At 47.2% G+C, this 22,100-nt stretch overlaps 1 protein-coding gene and 1 pseudogene across 1 annotated transcript; one reads left to right on the forward strand and one right to left on the reverse strand.

The window, feature by feature from the left end:
- Positions 1-9,677: 9,677 nt before the first annotated feature.
- LOC149326266 (uncharacterized) lies at positions 9,678-11,670 on the forward strand (annotated as a pseudogene).
- Positions 11,671-20,446: 8,776 nt separating this feature from the next.
- On the reverse strand, positions 20,447-21,496 carry LOC149326267 (uncharacterized). The gene is made up of 2 exons (XM_089564523.1): positions 21,363-21,496; positions 20,447-20,912 (listed from the first exon to the last, which is right to left on the reverse strand). The coding sequence occupies exon 2, from the start codon at positions 20,816-20,818 to the stop codon at positions 20,447-20,449; it is 372 nt and encodes a 123-aa protein (XP_089420649.1). The 5' UTR covers positions 20,819-20,912; positions 21,363-21,496.
- Between the last annotated feature and the right edge of the window lie 604 nt (positions 21,497-22,100).

Below are 22,100 nucleotides of genomic sequence, written 5' to 3' on the forward strand. Positions count from 1 at the left end.
GAAGGTAGGGAAAGAGTGGAAGACGACGACCGCTCCGGACGCTCATCGACCAGCAAGACCAACGAAAATATGTGGGACTGAAAAATTTACTTAACAGTGATCACAGGATGAGTATCAGAATGATTTCTGATGACTTTAGCATTCCTCAAACCCAAGATTTTGAGATCGTGACCGAAAACTTAGCCATGAGGAAAGTGTGCACGAAGTTGGTGCCGCGAGTGTTGTCAGAGGAGCAAAAGGCCAGCCGGAATGCGATCTGCCAGGATCTTCTTCATCACGTGAATGGGGACCTCGATTTTTCGGACTGTGTACTGACCTGTGACGCGATATGGGTGTTTGAATACGACACGGAGAGCAAGCCGCAGAGCTCAGAATGGCCCAACCTTTCTTCCCCACGCCCCAAGAAAGCGCGAATGAGCAAATCCAAGGAAAAGTCCGTGCTCATTTGCTTTTTATGCGTAGCATATTGCAATCACTCAGTTCAGCCCTTGGGCGCGGCCGGGCAGCCACCAAACCACATGGCGTGACGTCACCTAACCACTTAAAAAAAATAAAAAGAAAGAAAACAACAACAAAAAAAGAAACAAAAAGACTGAGCATGGTGGCGGTTGCCACCGCCCCGTTTCAAAGGGGGTGCTCTTATCCATCCATCCATACGTCACGGAGGAAAAGCTGCTGAGAAAATTGAGTGCCGCCCAGCAATACCTCGCGCAAAAAGACCGCGCAATATGTAACGCATTCTTGGCTTAACCAAGCTAAGCCTGGGCATCATTTTTGATCGACATAGAGCCACTCACAAAACGTTCGTACCACCCGGACAAACAGTTAATGCAGTTTTTTTACGTGCAAGTCCTTAGAAGACAGAAAACGCATTGTTTGTGTCCGCGCCGCCATCGCCAATAAATGGCGGCTGCACCAAGACAACGCGCCGAGCCACACAGGGCTCCTCGTAATGGAGTATCTTGCCTAGCACAAGGTGGCAACGCTGCCTCGCCCCCCTAGGGCCCCAACTTGACCCCGCCAGACTTTTTTCTGTTCCCGAAAATAGAGTCGACGCTAAAGGAAAAGAATCACGGATCGGTAAAGGCGGTTCAACAGGCCGTGACGAGGGAGCTAAACAGCATTCCGGTGCAGGCGTTCCTGGAGGCGGACGAAAACTGGAAAACTCATTGGCACCAGCGTGTAGATGCGTAAGGGCGCTTCTTTGAAAAATGCTAATCATTTGTACTATTATCATGAATAAAATTTAGAAAAAAAATCAGTCCTACTACTTTCAGAACAGACCCTGTATATGAAACAAACGATCTAACAGCGTTGTAGTGGCGGTTTTTGAGGAAAGGCATCGCGCAATAACAGTCTCACTGCTTTATGGACACCTCAGCCGAGCCGTAAAAGATGGGAGGAAAGTGGGAGTGAAAGAAGAAAGAGAGAAACCGATGCCGTAGTGGAGGGCGCGGGAATAATTTGGACCAGCCAGAGATGTTTAACGTGTATTGACATTGCACAGCACACGGGTGCCTTTTGCTTTTCGCCTGCAACGAAACGCGGCCGAGTTGGAACCCAGGTACACCGAATAAGTAGCCGAGCGGCCCAAACACTTAGCCTCCGCAGTGGGCAGTGCAACACCTACTTCTGTAAGCGTTCGTTGTGTCTGACAACAGGTACTAAATAAAACCCCTGACGAGGAGTCAGTGGTGCAATAAAGAAAGCAAAAATGCCTCATTGGCTGTGGAGCTCGGCTGCTGATTCCAAGGTTGCGGGTTCGATCCTGGGCTCAACGGCCGCATTTCGAAAGAGGCGACATCCAAAAACGCGCGTGCGCTGTTGCACTTTGAAAAACAAATTGCCAGTGGTTTAACTCTTCTAAACCTAATTAGAGAGAAAGCTCCAGTACACTTGGCTACGCTTTGTTAAACGCCTGAAACTCCTCGCAACCATTTCAAGGCACAGTGTCAGCCGCGCTCTTACCCATGGCCAAACTGCATTCGATAGCTGCGCCGCCTCCTTAGGCGAACGCCGAATAACGTGCATAATCACATGACCACATCTGGCGCCCGATTCTCGATATTCACATTCACCTGACGGCGCCATATTGCCTCTCTGATTGGCTGTAAGAAGTGTCCATCGCCGTCAATGGGCGTGTCAATCAGGGTCGGTTACACGAGCACTGTTCGCGGTGACGTCGATTTGACGTGCCATTGAAAATTTATTTTCGCAGAGCTATTCTTGGTGCCCGGCTGGTACATATATGTGATTGTGAAGGGAAAAGAAGCTACATGTGGTCCGTGCGAGAGCACTTGCTCTCGACTTGCCAATTTGGAGGAAATAGCTGCACACCGGAAATGGCAACTTCCTAAAATCTGATTGGTTGGAACAACATCACGTAAAGCACGTGATAGGCACAAACTTTGGAGTGATGTCAGAATGACGTTACATCAATTTTACGTTGTGCTGCCATTGCACAAAATTTCTGCAATTCGCCGCCATAATTTCGCCCGGCGAAAGGTGCCCGAATCATGCAAATGAGTTAGTGAGGTGCTGATTTATACGGCGTTAGGTAGCCGAATTTTAACGGGTATTTATTTCATGACATAACTAAGCTTACAAAAGTCTTGATTTGATTGCACAATGCAATGACATGGCGTTATAAGTGCACATCTGAAATAAGCTACCCTTGACAGCGTTAATAGTGAAGGCTTAAGCGTACAGCCGTATAGGGGCGCTAACTGCTCTCCCGTTGCAAACCCTTCGCTCGCAGTGAGGAATCATCCGTCCGTGCGGTTAGTGTAGCGCGGAAATTACTCGAATGGCTGTGCTGGCGCTGCAATTTGCTCCTCGTTGCATTCATTCGTCGTTTGTTAAACAATAAGAAGTGGGAAAGGTGAGCGACTTTCGAGGTCACCGCGATGCTTTCGAGTTGTCTCTGACCAGACAGCTCGTCTGTGCAATCACTTGACGAGGCATATGGTGTGGTGGCTATGCAAGGATGCATTGCTGCGAGAAGCAGTGCCGTACTGTCGAGATCTGAGGGGCAATCGCCAGGTGTGAAACGTCGCTGAACGGATGGGCTTTGCGCGCGTGATGAGTGGATGACTCGACAGGTGTTCGCGCGTCCGAGCAACAAACTCCAGGAATGTGTCGGGCTTCTCGACAAGACATCCGTGTGTGCGTAGCGTCATTCTCATTCCTTTCGAATGCATGCTGGAAATGACTTTAAAACAAGCACAGGAGTATATGCAGGATGCATGCTGCGAATCCTAAATTTGTATTCGGCATTTCCCGTTGCTTTTTTCATACTTTGTTTTACTTTTTGCACACAGCGCCAAGTTGAGAAAACAAAGCCTAGCATGCTAGTAAGTTGGTCGATTTCTTGGTTTTTGGGTGTTGATGAATGTGAAAGGCAGCATCGTTGCACCACCTGCTGCTAGGAAGCTGGTGAAGTCTTCATCATTTTGGTGCTGTTCTTTAAATAGGACAATATTGGAGGTATCCATGACAGTAGAAATCATTTTTGTCTGGTGCTGCAGTTTTGTGTGAGTCAGGAAGTGTCCCAAGTGTTTTCAGTCTACCGTCTGCCAACTTGCTGTGTGCTTCAACACATGCCTTGATGATTGTGAAGAAGTGCCGTCCCTTCGTGTGGTGCCTCCCTATGTGTTCTGCCTGTACAGAACGCACAATTTATTTGGTGTTTAAGTTCAGTGAAGGACAGAAAGGCACCAAAATGTTTTCCTTCTAGCACCAGGGTGTTGACTGGACTGCTTTCTGCAGTGCTTTTCTGTTTGTTTTGGTGTTTGTTGAGAGCCAGCAGTCCAGAACATGCTCAACATACAGCATGGTCGCTGTGTATCTAGTCATTTACACTTCTTCTTCAGGGTGCAACACGTCTGGTGTGGCACTGTTTGTGTGATAAGATCACAACATGCTTTGCCTCATGGCATTTGGTTGCCTCTGTGTGCTTGCTTTCGAGTGCTTCTTTCACATGCTGCACGTAGTTATACAGCAGTGCACTATTTTTCCTGAAGGAAAAGTCACGTAATTGTTTCATGGTCAATTTCCCAGATGGAAATGCAATGCCTGGCCAGCGTTCTGACACGTGTACCCATTCACATCTTCTAGCTGAAATTTGTACCCCTGACGAAAACATACAAATTGTACATTAATTCAGTTGAAGGTAACTGGAAGTATAAAGTATGCAGCTGGACATAGTTTGTGTTGCAATAATAAAGCTCCAAATGGCATTTTGTAGCTGGAAGGGCATGATCCGGTTCAATAAGTCAGCTGGAAATGGACCATAATAGTAGTAGTAGTACTAGTAGTAGTAGTAGTAGTAAACGCTATTGATATTTCTGGGTTACGCAGGCGGTCTTCCCAGGTCCAGGATCTTTTTATCTTTCCAGGATTTGAGGTCCGGGATCTTTTTCTGTGCTGGGCTACCAACCTTGAATGCAACATTGAATGGAAGGTTACTGCCCACCTGTCGTCCCCGGGAAACTGTGTTAGATCCCTTTTCCATTGACTCGTCCCCTTGCACTTTGCTTCATATAAGTTGGGGTTGCTGTTTGGTCATTTTAAGACAAATCCTAGACAACCTGTTTACCCTCTGCACCCTTAGTGTGACTGGACCGTATCAGTGTCCGTGCTGCCATTTTTCCGTTTAGCAAAGGTGGCTACTTCAGCTAGCTACTTCAGTTTGCAAACTAGGCAACACTAATGTGCATGTACATCACTGTCAAACGTTTATGAAAGACGGGTCTGTCCCGAAAAAATTCTTATCTTTGTAGATGAGACATATTCGTCAATATGTATTGTTGCACTAGGTAATGATTCGCAGTTAGGCTGCATAATGAATTCTAGGATGCATGAAGTTCAGTGATGAAAATAAATTATTTTGCCATTAATGGCTTCCACAAACTTTTCACTGTGCATGTAAAAGACACCTCACCTTTTTTAAGCAAATTGCAACACCTAAGAGGCAATGCAACTTGTCTTGCTCCCCAAAAATGTAAGGGGACACTTAAGCTCAGCATTCACGGGTATGACACGACAGTGTTTACGGCTCCCTGCAGCGGTTTCTCTTTACGCACACAGTCGCTGTTCTTCATTCGTGTTCACACATTTATCACAGTTGCCTCAACACAGGTTCCACATTCTTGTCTTTGAACTCTTCCACACTGCAGTTCACCTACGTAATGTTACTGTAATTAGTTTCTCACTAATTGGCCCATCTCTAGTTCACTGCAGTAATTACATTGCTAGGCTTCGAATTAAGCCAACAGCACCCACACATCACTCCCCCACCCCTCCTTTGTACCTCAGTAAAGTCAATGTGCCTACACAGCCTAGTTGGTGGCGTGCCTGGCTGGCGATCCAGGGGTCATGGGTTTAAAGGCGGACAGAAATTTATTAATTTTCTGTACGCAAGATCTATTATTTTATAAAGTGAAGTAATTTCAGACATGTGCTGACGTTTGATTCAGATTACAAATCCTTTTTTCAGTGACTTTCACTGCGGGCATCCGTGTGTGAAGCTTGTTTTTTGACACAATGCCGGCTGGATAACACTGGGTTTCCTGCTGAATTGCAGCCTCTGTCCTTGATAGTGGTGTGTACAGGCTTTCCGTGCCTTTCTTTTCTGGTTGCACATGGCACCCAATATCTTCTTAGCACTAATTGCGATGCCATCACATACCACACAGCACTAATAATATTACTTGGCGGTAGTCAGAAGAAAAATTATTCTTATAGTGTGAAAAAAGAATAGCAGCCTGTTTCCACCTGACTTGGTTTGGTTCATACTTCTGCTAGAACTTCAAGAGAAATTAGCGAGCAAACCTGTACAAGACGGTAATTTTTCAGGGGGCTTAAATTTTATGCACAGGCACTTGCAATGACTCCAATTTCATCAACATTTTGCAACCTGTTCTATCAATATATTGGTGATGAACAGCTTCTGTTCATTAATTTAACACCCTTCTCGTGGAAACTTTGAGTCAAACTTGCTTACCACTTTTAAAGCAGCCTTAATCATGCTCAATAAACCAATTTACCGTCCATGTGCACACACCACTAGGCATTTTAAGTGTTCTATTTTTTTTTCATGCAGCGGAGTGTAATACATACATAGAGGGCAGAAATCTCCAAGCTTTCACTTATGCTCGAGCACCAGAGCGGATTTTAAACACACTTATCAGGCTTGCACAAAGAAACCGAAACCTCCTTCCAAGGGATGGAATCACAGGAACGATGGGAGGCTGCTCTGCGCAGCTCACAGGCAGAGCTGCAGCTTTGCATGATGGCCTGGGCCTTGAAGGTTGTCGCAGACAAACAGTGCCTCGTCACCTAGAGTGGCCTGAGGGCCGTCACCTACCTGTTCAACACCCCTTCACCCACCCTCACCTGATCCACTGAAGTGGGACTAACAAAGTTATTACCAACCAAGGGCTGTAATAGCGTTCCTGCCAACGCACTTCACCGCGGTAATTTTGAACTGCTTCTTTGAACAAATAATCTCCGAGCTGTACACAAGCTTTATTCTCAGTACAGGTAGGCCCTTTGTTATTGGAATGCGGTAATCTGCTGTTGCATAGCAACTTCAATTAGTCCGCAGTGTCCTTTCAGACATTTGCCGATATTTCAGCACCTACATCTGGTACGATGCCCTTCAGTGAACTGTAGATGTCATATTTTGAGGGTGCGTTCATTTTAGTTCACAGTAAAGTACTTTGAGAGTGAACGCATTTCATTGAGCATTACTCTCCTGCAGTGCACAATAGTGGCATCACGGGTCTTTATTGCATCAGTGTATGGTGTAAAAGTTGCCTAACGGCATTGTGATCCACCACTCAAAGAGAACCAACAATGGCCCTGATATGTATGTGGTCAGGAGTGTGCAAAGAGGGAAGGTCATGCACTTGCACATCAGGCTTAAAACATGCCTGAGGCCTCTTGTAGATTTCTCGGTGAGTGCGCAGGGCTTGCCAAAACCAATCCACATCATCCAGTGTTATCATGTTGCATTAATGAAACTTCTGCAAGAATACCACTGCTCGTCGGGGATGCAGCCTCCCTCCAATACTGTGGGCCATGTTAGCATTGCATTGCTTGCCCCTTTGGTGTGTTATCTTGCTGCTGTGCATGCTTGTGCTTCTCTTGTTGTGTTACTGTTCTTCCTTCTTAACTTCACCGTTGTTTTCATTCTTCTTCAGCTCCTTGACCTGACCCCGAGATGTGCACTAGACAATACGCGTGTATGTGCATGCTGTGATAATAACTTGCATGCACGTAAAAGAACCCCAGGTGGTCGAAATTTCCCGGAGCCCTTCACCACGGCGTCCCTCATAGCCTGAGTCTCTTTGGGACGTTAAACCCCGATAAACCAAACCAATAACTTGCTTGAAGCAAATAAAGCAAGTGTCTTGCACACTGCATTAGCTGTTTGTAATGTGGCATCATCCTCCACCTTCACTATCGCCCTCTATATTCGTCCCGTTCCCCAATGTTGAGTAGCATATGTGAAGATTTCTTTTTCCAGCCGCCTTCACCTCTCTTGACATCACACGCTGCCCTCTTACAAGGAATCTTGCTGCATTGAAAGGAGCTGCCTGGTGCTGCTGCAGATGCATTACTGTTGTCCTACAGCAAAGGAATTGTAGGGGATAGGCATGCAAAATTTTGTTTCACCTCTCACAATTTGGTGCGTACTTGCATCACACGAGTGGTGTAGCCGCCTATATGGCTTAGGTAAGTGCTGTGTGCTCATTGTTAGACAGAATTAACGAGATTGAGAGTCTTTTCAAACATTGAAATTAAATAGCATTATTGATAGCCTTTATTTGAATGAAAAAATGTACCTGCCACTGTACGTCATGCATTCGTGAGGTGCTTTTATATAAAGACGAGTGACAAGTCTTATTGAGATTAAGTGAAACGCCAACACTGTGAAATACATGCTCCTCTTGAGAGTGGACTTTTATCTGTGTCTGTTTTTCTTTAAGTACTGGCGGGAAACAATATCTCCCTATTTTGCTTTTGCATTTGACGCTTTCGATAATAAGACGTACGCGTTCATAGCGTTGCGCTTGACGCGATTCGCAGTCGCGTTTCGTGCGCGACCGCTTGCAAACGTAACCAAGGGTAGCGTTAAGTTCTACGCACCTCGATTCCTAAAATGTATAACGGACTGCCGTGCTAGGCATGGTTTTTTTTTCGTAGCTAACACTCGGTGTGTAAAGCCCCGCGCGCTACACCGCTGAAGACGTGACACGGTGAGGTAAAGCTTTCCAACGCCACTGACGCGTTGAGGTTACGGTCGAGAGCCAGCCGTTTCTCCGCCAATTCCTCTCCCCGTGACGCTGATCGCATCTCACAAGTACGGAGACGCGAAACGCTGCACGATGGCTTCGGGCAATCAGCGGTCGCTTCATGCAGTATAATTACCGATAAACTCTTATTTCCGTGACGACCGGCCCACAGGGTCTTTCGCGTCGCATTGGGCACCATCACTCAGCTAATGTGTGCGGCGAGTACGCCGAGACCGCCGCCGCAACGCATTTCACCGTCCATCTCTACGGCGCTACTGTGCTTACTGTGCGACGCGTACGCACCTATGCGCCGCAACTCGGCGGTGTTTTTTGTACTTGGCGCCAAGTAGAAGACGACACTGTTTATTTTTGTCATACTTTTTTCTTTATTCTTCAATGTCGTCATTTTATTCTGCTGTTACGCATTTTCGCACCGCTCCGATTCACACGTCACAGGTACGCCCCGCTCTGGGCGGATTGGCGTGTATCGAGAATCGGGCCTCTGTGACGGTATTACGAGTTTTGTCTCAATTTTGAGTCTCTGACGTCAAAATGACAACACCGCGAGACGTTGACCGCAGAATCAACCAATTAGCAGCGAAGTTGTGGTGGCTAATAGTAGGGTTCCACCCAGGAAGCATTTAGTTGCGCAATAAGGGACCGTATGCTAAAGTTTTGCTGTAAACACGCCGTTAATAATTTGAAGAATGTTTTATTTTGCTAACGAACTACGTTTCGAACTCAACGACATGAAGCAAAAGAAGAAGCGTCCTCAATTTTGCAATTAAGTTTGCTCTTCAGTCACTTTTTCTGCCGCGAGGGTGCGCTGACGGTGGAAAAGCGTGAACATGGCGGCCTGCTCGAAAACACCTGATTGCCCGAGTACATGGAGGACATGCTCGAGTAGTTCCTGTTTTTTTTTTGCGTGTAGTTTAAAATCAGAGTACTTAGCGGATGTTTGTAGTGCGCAGAAAAATCTGATTGAAGACAGAGAAAGATATGAGTGCGCAGAGATGAAGTAACAAGCAGCGCTGGGTTCGAAAATCGGTGAAGGCAATGGTAAGTGTGTTCTTTTTAGGTGCTTACTATCGATGGCAAAAATGGCCCAAAGATGCTCTTAGGGAGAAGTGTGTGATCTGTGGTTGTGTTTTTTTTGTTTGGGAAGTACAAGACGACCGTGCAGCGTGAAGTGTGGAGCAAAATAATGTTGTATGGCCGTATGATCGTCTCCTGTGTGAACCCAAGTCATCGATACCGCACGTCTATGCTCTGTTAACCCAAGTTGTACATTCCCCATTATTACCCTATTTCATTCCCTGAGCGACACCGAAACAAAGAGACACAGGGAATTCGCATGATTAACAGTTAGCATTCGGAATGGCGTCGGCTAAGTCAGTCTGGGTGTCCCGCGCACAGTATCTCTTCATGCTGAAGTTCTTGGAGGAGTACCCGGCTCTGGCACAGCTGGCGTCACCCCATCCGCAATTTACACGGCGGCTCGCACGCGCGAGTTGTGGCGCGAGCTTGCAGACCGCCTAAACGAGATGGGCCCAGCTGTAAAGACTGTGCCCCTCTGGCGCCACACTTGGCAGGTGTGGGCCAGCCGCTGCAAGAAGGAGGAGGCAGAGTTTTTGGCTGCGGGTAGGTGAGCGTGTCAACATCGGTCTGTCGAATGGTCCTTGAACATGCCTCTCCATATCCTATCGCAAAGGCACTGGAGGCGGCAGGCTGCCGGGGATGTCAGGCCGGGTTTTAAAGCTGCGGTCGCCGGCGAGCGTGCAAGGCGTGGCGCCGCCCATGTTCACAACCTCCCCAGGTATGTGATAAGCCGCGGTGGCGTTACAGACAGTTTCGTGTTTGCTGATAATGAAGGGTTCTTGTGTGAACCTCAGAGCCATGTACTGTGAGCAATGCGCCCACAGAATGAACTTCGAGACACTCGTGCATGAACGTGCGGCGCTGTGCCTCTTGCAGTACCAGCCCCGCGTGTCTGTCGGGGAGGTGGCTGGATCGAGCGGCCTGCAGCAGGCAGAAGCGCGCTCACCAGCTGGTAGGTGAATTTTTAACCATTTGATATGTACAGCTTAGAACTTGTGTACATTATTCACCTGATTGTGTGTCTGTGTGCATGTTTTTTTCTTTACTTTTCAATATGATTGCCTAAACTGCTGGCGGTAGCAAATTTCTTCCCCTCTTGCTAGTGCTGTTTTTTTGCCTTGTGACTCAGTACTGAGTAACCGTGCACTTTACCCCAATACAATACACAGTGTGCTGAAACTGTCCACTAAGCAATAGTGTCTTGTTGAATGACTTTGGACAGACAGCACCCCCCCCCCCCCCGACGAGGAGGCGCTGGAGGAGCTGCTGGAGGTGACGGTGGAAGAGGGAGTGTCTGTTGAGGAGGAGGAGGATCAGCAGCAGCCTCGTGCCACAGCCTGTGAGTTGGTCTGCCAATGGCCCCACATTATCCATTTTCCAAGCTGCTTGAAAATAATACCATTTGCAGGAGCACACTATCAGTGTCGTTTTACAATAGCCACACAAGTCTCTTTCATATCCGCTATTGGTACGCTGTGCAAGTTTTTTTCCCCTCACAGCGGGCACTGTGATGCCTGTGATGGTTAGGCGAATGTGCACATTGAGTACAATGAGACAATGCTGCTTGTCATACTGCTGATTATGACTGCTTTTATCCCCAGCATGCATGCCAATAGTCTTCTCAGACATTGCACCCCAACAGTCAGCTTATTGCGCATCCTGCTGTATCATATAACAAGTGTATCCCCTGACAGCTACGCAGCAGCAGCCAGCAACAGCTCCGGGCCACCCCACGCGGCGCAGCCTAACGCGGATGGAGGAGGTGCGCCAGTTGCTGTTCGAGACGCGGCGCACTGGGGACCTTCTTGAGGCCCACACCAGACAGCAAGGACAGTTGCAGGAGCGCCGCCTGGAGGTATGTGCCGACAGCGAGCACTCAGTACATTTCGTAAAAGAGAAGCAGCTGCATGCAGCAGATTGTCGCTACAGTCACTGTTCAAAACCTCTGCTTGACCTCTGTATCACCGCCTGTTCAGAGACATTGTCCCTATTTCAGTAGGGCATCCTTACTGTGGAACGAGCACTCTGTGACCGTTATGTGTGTAATTGAAGCTCCTTTTATGTGCAGCAACACCGCGAGACCACTGCCTGCGGGCGCAGCGTCACCTCCGCTGTACATGACCTGACGGCTGCTGTGCACATCAGTGGAGCCGAGGTGGCAGCGGCACTACAGGTGGCGCAGACAGATACCTTCCGCCTGACCGAACAAGTTGTTCTGGCTGTTTCACTTATGTTGCTTTTGCTGCGCAACCAAATGCAGCCGGCACAGTAATTTTTTGGGTCATTTTTTTGTAAGTTATTTGTTTACATTTTCTTTTGCACCTCCTGCAAGGCGCAGAGACCATGTGTAGCACTTTTTTTTGCCTCCTGCAAGACGCAGAGGCCATGTGTAGCGCTTTTTTTGCCTCCTGCAAAACACAGAGGCGATGTGTAGCACTTTCTTTTTGCTCCCTGCAAGACGCAAAGGGCATATGTATCGATCTGCTTTATTCTTGCTGTGTGTAAGACACAGAGGCCATGTGCATCAATGATATTTTTTTGTTTCCTGCATGATGCACATGGTGTGTGTATTACACTTTATTTTTTCGTACTTTTTGAACTCCTCTATGCTACAGAAACGGTGCAATATGCATTAATTGCAATAGGGTGCAATAAGTGATGTGACATCATCGCCTGTGACATCATCGCTTGTATCATCGCCTGTGACAACGCCCCCACCGGGTTTGCTATAAAAGGACTGACGACCTACTGTGAAGTGGGATTTGCAGCCGAATTCTTGACCGTAACACACTGCTGTTCTTCACATTCTAGGTGAGTGTCACAATTATATTGCCCCTGTAGACAACTACCTATGTCTTGGCTGCAGATCCCAAGTGTGTGTTGCTTTCTGTTGCTCTGAACCCTTAATCCTGCAGTGATGGGTGTTGATCTCTGCACTTACCGCGCTCGAATAGGTTGTTTCCACCCGTTTGACAGGACACCTGTGTCACTGTCGCCAGTATGGCTTCGCCCGGGGTCAGTTAAGGCTAATTTACGCGTAGGCGCTCGGCTGACCTTGGCCGTTTTCTGCATATGGCTCCTGCTAATATGTGCTGGTGACATGGAGACAAATTCCGGCCCTGACAAGGTGGATCAGATTCTCTCCGCGATTAAAGAGATTGAATTGTCCAGTGAGAAGTTTCATAAAGACATTCTTGGAAAGGTTGAAGACGTCCAAATGAGTATTACAGAAATCAAGCGGCGCTCATCTAAGATAGAAGAGACCTCTGGTGCTGTCAGTGACGTTTCAAAGGAGGTCAATAACTTAGGCTCGATGCTGAAAGAATCTCAAGGCCAGCTTCAGATCATAGAGACAAGACAAACGCAGCAGTCTAGCACCGTTGTTGACGACCTCAACAACATAATGCGTCGTAACAACTTGATTTTTAAAGGCATTGAAGAAAAAACAACAGAAACGTGGAAAGATACCGAAGATGTTGTAAGAACGTTTGTAACCGAAAACTTGGGAATTTCAACCGGTGAAATCGAGCGTGCCCACAGAATCGGTGTACCTAAGGAAAACAGTATCCGTCCGGTAATTGTGAAGTTTTTAAATTTTAAAGATAAGACCAGTATTCTAAAGAACGTTTCGAAGCTCAAAGATCTTGAAACTGCTTCCGTTTGGATAGAGGAAGACTTTTCGCGTAGGATGCAATTTATTCGAAAACAGCTTGGAGACTTCGCTCGAAATAATCGGAATCCAGGCGAGAAATATAAGCTCCTATTTGACAAACTACTTCTGAACAATGCATTATATTCGTTCAACTATGCCACTAGAGAGGGAACCCCTCTTCCAAAGCTTGACACAAAAACCGCGACGGCCCATTCGGGTTCCAACACCTCTGAAGTGCCTGATATTCCCGAGCACGACGCGTCCACTGCGGACCATTGACTGCCACCTAAATGCAGTAAGTCAAAGTTGTCAAATTTGGTGTCTAACTTCCGAAGCCTCGTTCCAAAGCAGGATTATTTCTGTCCAGATGTTGAAGCATGCTCAGCTGACCTTGTATTAAGCACAGAGACGTGGTTATCTCCCGATGTTTCCGATTCCGAACTGTCCTTGTCCACCCAGTTTTCATTGTTTAGAAAAGACCGCGCTTCTTCACGCGGTTGCGGAGTGTTAATCGCCGTAAGAAAATGCTTGCAAGCGTACGTTGTAGACAAGAAATCATGTCTCGAAATTCGGTGGGTTGCTTTGTGTTTATCGCCTTCTGTAACTTATGCTATTGTGGTCTGCTATCGCCCACGCCATTCGCATGAAGAATTTCCGGAACACCTGAATGAGTCTTTAACCTGCGTACAGAACAAATTTCTACGCTCACCAATATTCCTGGCCGGTGATTTAAATTACCCGAATATTGACTGGCAGACATGCGGTCCCCTCCACGGCACGAGAAAGCGCGAATGCCACAATTTTCTAGATGTCCTATCACTCTTTGATCTGCACCAAATGGTTTCTATTCCCTCGCGTGGCGATTCACTTTTGGACCTTGCACTGACAACACAACCAGACAAGACAGCCGTGAATGTCCTAGACAGTGTCAGTGATCACAAAATTTTGCAATGCGATTTCATGGTAGCTATGAATAAGCCAGAAAAAGAAAAAAAAATTTATATTTGATTACACGAGAGCAAATGTTGACATGCTCGTGAATGGACTGTCATTATTCTCTGTCGATTTTTTCCTCTTTTCAATTCCCGGAATATAAATGACAACTGGTCTCTTTTTAGGGATCAACTAACTTTGCTTAAAGATAAGTACGTGCCTAAAGTCATCATCACCACGTCCACAGAAAGCACATGGTTCACGAGGAGCGTTAACCGATGTATAAGTAAAAAAAGCGATTGTACGCAAAAAGTAAACTATCAGCATCTGAACGAGACTGGAGTAACTACCGCACGCATGCGCAGCTTTGTAAAACTGAAATTAAAACCGCGAAGGACAAGTATAATAATAGCGACCTTTCAAACATGTTAAAAAACAACTCCCAAAAATTTTGCCGGGTTGTTAATCCAAATTATAGTTCAAAGACCTTATCACCAATGACTAGAGAAGGAAAGCCCCTTACGACAGCTGAGATCGCAGCAGAAATCAACAGGTTTTTCTGCTCAGTGTTTACTGATGAGAGCCCCTTACCATTAGATCTGTAATTCTAAAGGCTACATTCCGCAATGCCTGACATAACTGTCACGTCAGAAGGCGTATCCTGCGCCGTCGACCGTCTCCCCGCTAACTCGGCTCCCGGTCCCGACAGAATATGCCCTAAGCTACTGAAATTAACAAAGCCTGTGTTAAGCCACATCCTAGTCACGATTTTTCAACAGTCAATTGATACGGGCTGTGTCCCAAACAACTGGAAAATTGCCCGCGTCGTACCCGTTTTTAAGTCCGGCGATGCTTCTAATCTATAAAATTACAGACCCATCTCGTTGACTAACACCACCTGCAAATTGTTAGAACATATAATTTCATCTGCTATCATGGGCTATCTGACGAAGCAGGATTTCTTTTCTCCTAATCAGCACGGTTTCTTAAACGGTCCGTCGTGTGAGACTCAGCTGTTTGAGTTAGTTACTGAACTTCATTATGCTGTTCATGCTCAGTCAAAAACAGGTGCTGTCTTCGTAGATTTTGCGAAAGCTTTCGATAAAGTCCCTCACATACGTTTAATAAAAAACTTGATAACCTTAACATAAATTCGAAGGTTATCCTATGGATCAGAAGTTTCTTCACCAGTCGCCTCCAATCAGTCTTTGTAAATGGTCATTCATCATCGCTATCTCACGTTAAATCTGGAGCAGCACAAGGGTCTGTACTCGGACCTATTTTATATTTAATTTATATTAACCACTCAGGTAACAACCTGAATTCCACGGTGAGATTATTTGCAGACGACTGCGTAATATACAGATAGATAGATGATCCTTCCGACACTAATTATTTACAATCAGATATTAAGATTAATGACTGGTGCATGCAATGGCAAATGAAAATTAACACATCAAAAACAAAAGCAATCACATTTACCACAGCCTCTAGCCCTTTACCATGCCATTGCACCCTGAACAATGTGCCCATAGAATCAGTACCTACCATCAAGTACTTGGGGGTTCACTTAGCATCCGACCTATCGTGGAACTGTCACATAGATGCAATTATTAACAAGGTATCGAAAACTCTTGGCTTCCTCCGACGAACCCTTCGTTTAGCAAATACAAACACAAAGCTCTTGGCGTACAATTCGTTAGTGCGCTCGAAAGTGGAATTCGCCTCCTTGATATGGAATCCAAATCAAACATACTTGGTAGCGAAACTGGAGTCCTTACAAAATAAAGCCGCCCGGTTTATATCCCAGAACTATTGGCGAACATCGAGTGTAACAGAAATAAAAAACGACCTGCACTTGCCTTTGCTCGAAAGACGGGGAATGTTTTCTCTTCTATCCTTTTTTTCAAAAATTATATTATAGTCATTCTTCCTTTGCTATGTGCCATATCACACCGGCCCGGCACATTTTTCCACTATTTGATCACGAATTGAAAGTCGAACCTATCCTTCCTCGAACCAATCTCTTTTTTCACTCGCCTCTTCTCCTCGCCATCCGTCAGTGGAATCAACTTCGTCGCACCGTTGCATCTCTCAATGTTCACGACAAATTTGAAGTCTTTCTGACACGCTACCTCGAGTTGTAGTGTTGACCCTTCCGTTATTTTTTATGTACTGTAAAAAACCGCACACAGATGAACATGCATGTTTACAGTGGTTTATGTGTATTTCGTGATGGTGTACGCAGCTGCGACCTTTGTAGTCATTGCAGTTTTATACTGCTTTATTTTTTAAGGCTAAAGCCTTTAATGCCTCATCGTTGTAAGCAGCAGTTGTCGACAGAAATGTCACGCTTTTCAATTGGTCGAAATGGTCGTGACGGCACAGTGCGCGAATTTCAAACGGAGCGAATTGTACTTAGGCTAGTAACCATGTAACCAATTGAAGGAATCATATAGTGATGCTCCACGTAAGTGGGACTGAGCTTAGTTAATTGCTTAATTACCCAAATAGTGTAATTAACTTTTCTAGTCAGGCCATATAAATAAATAAAACCGAGTAGGAAATTCGTCCAGCTCGGCAATCGAGCCCCGGTCTTCGGCGTGCGAGACGAGCATGCTATCCACTCCGCCATGCCAGCTCGAAGGTTTCGAGTGAACAAAGGCGCGTCTAGTGGATACGGTGTCTTCCCTCACTCCCATCCTCATCCCTTCCCTTCCGGTGAGGTTTAGGTGTCCACGGAGATATGACAGACAGATACATTTCCTTTCCTCAAAAACCAATTTGCCCACGAGCGAGGCGTAGAACCGAATGGGCGATGGCGTTCTATTGACTCCCTGGCAGCGTTGCGAGACGCTGTCGCGTTCCACTCTTAGAGGCGAAGCTTAACATTTCAGAAGGGTATATGCTTGGGCTTGTTGGTTCATATTTGAAACGTAAAAACCGTAGCGCAAAGAGACGAGGACAGAGAAAGAACGACAACACACGGCGCCGTGTGTTGTCGTTCTTTCTGTGTCCTCGTCTCTTTGCGCTACGGTTTTTACGTTTCATAGCTTAACATGTTAACCACACATCAGTGAAAAACTTTAGGTCAAAAAAGTGCCCCCCTGAATTTTGACGGGTGTCCACCAAAATATGTGAGACAGTACTGCGTAATTTCCTTTCCTCAAATACAATTTTCATTTTCTTCATTACGGACCCTCTTTGTGTTCTTTCGCTCCCACTTCCTCCCTTCCTCTACGGTGCGGTTCAGGTGTCCACCGAGATGACAGAGAATTACTGCGCCATTTCCTTTCCTCAAAAACCGTTGCGTTCAAACGGCAAGGCATCGCGCCGAACAGGTGGTGGCGTTCTGTGGACTCCCTGGCAGCACTACAACACGCTGTAGCGTTCCATTCCTAAAGGTGAAGCTTAAGCGTCATTAATTAGCAATTAATCAGTATTCAGGCATTAATCAGTAATTAACCATTAATTAGTGATTTGTCATCACTTAAGAATTAGTACTCAATTATATGTGACGCCACCAGTGCCACAGAAGGTGGCGGTGGAAAACATTTATGCACAGGTATTCTACAGGAGGTTATGCATGAGCTGACCTAGAGGGGGCCAGCCCTTACATATACTAGGTGGAGGTCCCTACTTCGGGATCCCAGTGGCATCGGCCGCCGCCCGGGCTCGCGCGACCAAGGCCCGTTGGGCCTGCAGGTCAGAGTAGCCGAGCAGGCTCGTCTCCCATTCCTCCCGAGTTGGGTCGGGTTGAGGGGGGATAGCAAGAAGGGGGCAAATACGGGCTGGTTGGTACATGTGTTACGAATTGGAAAAACAGCGCAATCAAAGACGAGACACAAGAGAAGGACAAAACACCAAGTTTGGAGGGGCAGGCCCACACCATGTGGTAGATGCTCGAAGACTTCTTCGCACAGTGCGGACAACTGCCCGAGAAAGAAGGGTCGAAGTGTTTGAGAGCGGCCGGGCACAGCAAAGTATTAGTATAAAGGCGAAGTAGCGAAAGTGGTGCGGAGAGCGTTTTCGCCTCTACGCACTTTAGACAGTCAAAGTGCCCCCTGAGTTTTTCACTGTTATTTTACCCCCCTATGTAATGCTTACACGGGCCCTTAGGGTATATGAATAAAATAAATAAATTAGTTTGTGTGTTAATGCGAGAGCCCTACTAGTCCCATTACAAGAAAAGTTGCCACCATGTATGTGTACTCCCCGACGGCACAGAAAATCGCAGCGGTGGCAAGATAGATAAATTCGTCGAAGACATCCAGTGGTCATATGACGCACACAGCAAGCCGAGCACTGTCCTTCCAGACAGTCATATATATGACATTCGTCTTATGTAGCCCCCATGCAGTCTGTGCTCAATGTGGCTCCAATTTTTCCGGCTACATTTTTGCCCAAATTGTGATGAAACGTTGGTCGTACAACGTTCAAGGTTCCCTTACGCACGAGCTTTGACATTGCAGTCCCACACGTAAGCAGAGATAAGTGCATGTGGCATTTTTTTTTTTCAAGTGTTACCTTGTCGCCTTCTGCAAAATGCATTAGGTATGTGATATCTAGTTAGTGTTTTGTTCATTCATATGTTAATTTTGCTAGTTTCGCATGTTAAGTTGTTAATTGTGCACTTTAACGAAGCAAAGAGACACACTTGCTTAGAGGCGCATTGGAATAGAGGGCTGTGGCTTAATTTTCATCACATGGTTCTTTAACGTGTGTCGAGATTGCACAGCACGCGGACACCGTTTGTTTCACTTCTATCAAAACACTACCACCATGGCTGGTAATTAACCTGCTCCAGTCAGTAGCCGAGCGCTCCAACCACTGAGGTGCCGCGACAGGGCTTCCCATGTAGTGTCCACTGTGTGCAGTCTGACGTGGTATACATTTTATAGTGTTCTTCACAGTGGTGGAACATTTTGCTGTTGAGTAATAAGCTGTGCTCACCACCTGTTTACAGGAGGCATTCCGGGGTCTGAAATGGGAAGAGTTGGGGACAAGACTTCAGGGAAAATACCTAAGTAAGGGTTAAGTGGAGAGACATGGGAGAGGCCTCTGTCCAGCAATGGATGGAGTCAGGCTGATGGTGATGCATATGAATGAGAATTTTCTCATGTTACAATCATTCTCAGCACTGCAACTAGCAATATGCACGATCCAGTCAGTTATGCGCCATTCTTGGTGGGACTGCTAGTTTGCCATTGAGTGCAACTTCATTGTACGTCATATTGATATTCCTGCATTTTGCGCCTGCTAAACGTTTCCTAGTGACGTCAGATCTATTACACACTCTGTCCCGTACAGTACTTATTGAGCATTGCACTACATGTGTACCATGGTTTAATGCATGTGCTGAAGTGGGTTTCCTTCCAAATGACACAGAAGCTGTGATAACATGCAGGCTGCTAAAGTTAAGTTTTTTATCACACTACATGAGATATGTTTTTTCTGTTGATGTTATAGCGAGCACTGTGTTTCGCTGTTATCTGTCCAAATAGGAACACTTGTGTGTAATGTTGTTCTAAAAAATAAACGTAGCATGCTGAAAGGGCCCCTAAATTGATTTCTATGGGCATAATGTAGCCATACAGATCTGTAGAGGAGGTGTTTGTGGGTATTCAGAGTGAAATTGGAAAGCTGCGGATAGACCCTGTCATTGAAAAATATTTTTTTAATTCACTGCTTGCAGTAGTTCGCAACCGATTAGGGCAACACACCTCTCCGCACATCCCCTACCCTTAGACGTTGGGCAGACGAGGCGAGCTTCAAAGCTGTCTGTTCTGCCCACTGACATCATTGGGGCAGGGGACGCACGGAGAGGTGTATCGCCCTAATGGGTTGCAAGCTACTGCAAGCAGTGATTTAAAAAAAATATATATTTTAGAACTACAGGGTCCATCCGCAGTTTTTGAATTTCACTCGGAATAGCCACAAAGACCACATGTTAGATCTGTTCAACTAGAATACGCTTATCAAAATCATTGCAAGGTCCCTTGAATGCATGTCATTCAAAGAAATTGGTTCAGTGGGACTTTCTCATTTCCACAAATATTTGGTGGCCCCTTTAACGCCGCACTTTTTAATTATCCACTTAAGCACAAAAACACACCACGGGACGCGGGTGACAAGAGCAACGGCGTAGGACGGTCTACAAAGATGGTTTTGACTTGTTGGACTTGCTGTTAAGATGCCATTTTAGACTCAGGAAGGAGGCTGCACTATGACTGTACGACAAGCTCACCGATTAACTGGGAGGTGTACAAGTGAGCACACTGTCAGTGGGTTGCAGCTGGTGTCCGTACTTGCTTCTCTGCCACCGGGGGATTCCAGGCACACACACAGCCACAGCGCACAGTTCCTCACACACAAATGTACGCTGACACGAGATGACGCTGCCAACAGTAACAGTGGCTGGTGTGTTGCACGAACACCTTGGCCGGCTACGCCGCGAAGAGGCTCACTGGTGGCGATGCTGGAGCTCCCGCCGCAACCGACGGCGAACCGTGCGCAAGTGCGCCAGCCTCTGGAGACGGGTTGTCCGGAAGAGGTCGACAACACCAATGCGCACGGCTCGCCCCCGCAGGTAACTGAGGCGGGCTGCTGGGCCTTGTACGTGGCCTGCAGCCAGGGGTGGGCCGTTGTCGTCGGGGGCAGTGGCATCCTCGTCCTCGTTCGGGAGGGGGCCATCCAGGCACCGGTTATGCAGCGCAGCACAGGCTCCAATGATGAAGGCCGCTCGCTCCTGCTCGTAATGGAGCGTCCGGTACCTCTGCAGGCACCGGAAGCGGCTCTTCAGCACGCCGATGGCGCGCTCGACGATGGGTCTCATGGAGCCGTGCGCTGCATTAAATAACCCCTCTGGAGAGGCCGGACGGGGGTGCCCTGGCACAGGTGTCAGCAGGCAGGGTTCCAGAGGGTACCCACTGTAAACCAGAAATGACGTTCAGTTAAGGATGGCCTATGTCGTTGTCGATCTCAACACCCTTGATACAATAGAACATTCATAGCAGGTAGCCCACAGTGAAGCTTTGCTGAACTTGACAGTCATGGGAGTGGAGACAACGCTATATTTAGATGTTTAAGGGAGCACCGTTGTAAGAACAGCCTAACTTCTTACTGATATAAATGACGACAGAAGTGTAATACCGTCGTCTGCCTGCTGCCTTGGCTTCGTAGGCTGCAAGTAAGGACTTGAACAAAACCTGTGTGTGTTGTATTTAACCGGCAACAATTAACACAACGACGACAATACACGCCAGCGTGTGTATCGTATTGCAACATGCTTTCGTTAGCGTAAACATGCCTGATTTTTTAAGCTTCCGCACATGCACGTTAGCTCTATATATGCAACCGAGGTCAGCGGGTTTTCTTACTGCTTACCGAGAAGAAACTGCCCGTCTTCCAGCAGGCCCTGCTCCACCACCTCACGGCGCAGCCACGAGTGCCGTCATGAAAAAGCGTCATGGTCCGATCCAGGGCAACGGGGGCCGACGGCTGTAATGCGCATTGTGGAGTCGCAGACCTGAGAGAAAACAGCAGCACAAGCTTAGTTGTGAACGTCCGCCGTCGAGGCCAGAGCTTGCAGCCGAACACATGCTGTAAAAAACGGAGAACGAAGCGTACTCACTATCATGGTGTTTAAAGCGTACTAGCCCATGCGGCTCCAGTAGGCTGCCTTGTGGGCAGCATTGCCCCGCGGCGCCTTGATGGCGATGAGGGTGCCATCCGCACACCCAACGACGCCGGGGATGCTGCCGTGGCGGAGGAAGCCCTCATTCGCCGCCGCCTTCTCTTCAGGGCTGGCCGGGAAATGCACCCAGCAATCCGCGACCCCACTTTTACAATTGCCGCCGCCACCCACCGCACGCACTTGCGGACTGTTAGCTGGTACATGCCGACACTCGCCTCACTGCCCACGGCGCCCTAGAACCTCAGATTGCAAAGAAGCGCAGCGCGCATAACACTTGCCGCTGCACTGACAGCGCACTCACCAGCACCCCTCCCAGTTCGTCCGCCAGTTGGTCGCACAGCCACAGTGCAGTCTACTTCCTTAGACGAAACTGACGACGAAACAGCTCGTTCGGCAAGTCAAAGGCATCTTCGTACACCCT

This window comes from Amblyomma mixtum, chromosome 10, assembly GCF_055824585.1.
Source record: "Amblyomma mixtum isolate Tamu chromosome 10, ASM5582458v1, whole genome shotgun sequence".
Taxonomy (NCBI): domain Eukaryota; kingdom Metazoa; phylum Arthropoda; class Arachnida; order Ixodida; family Ixodidae; genus Amblyomma; species Amblyomma mixtum.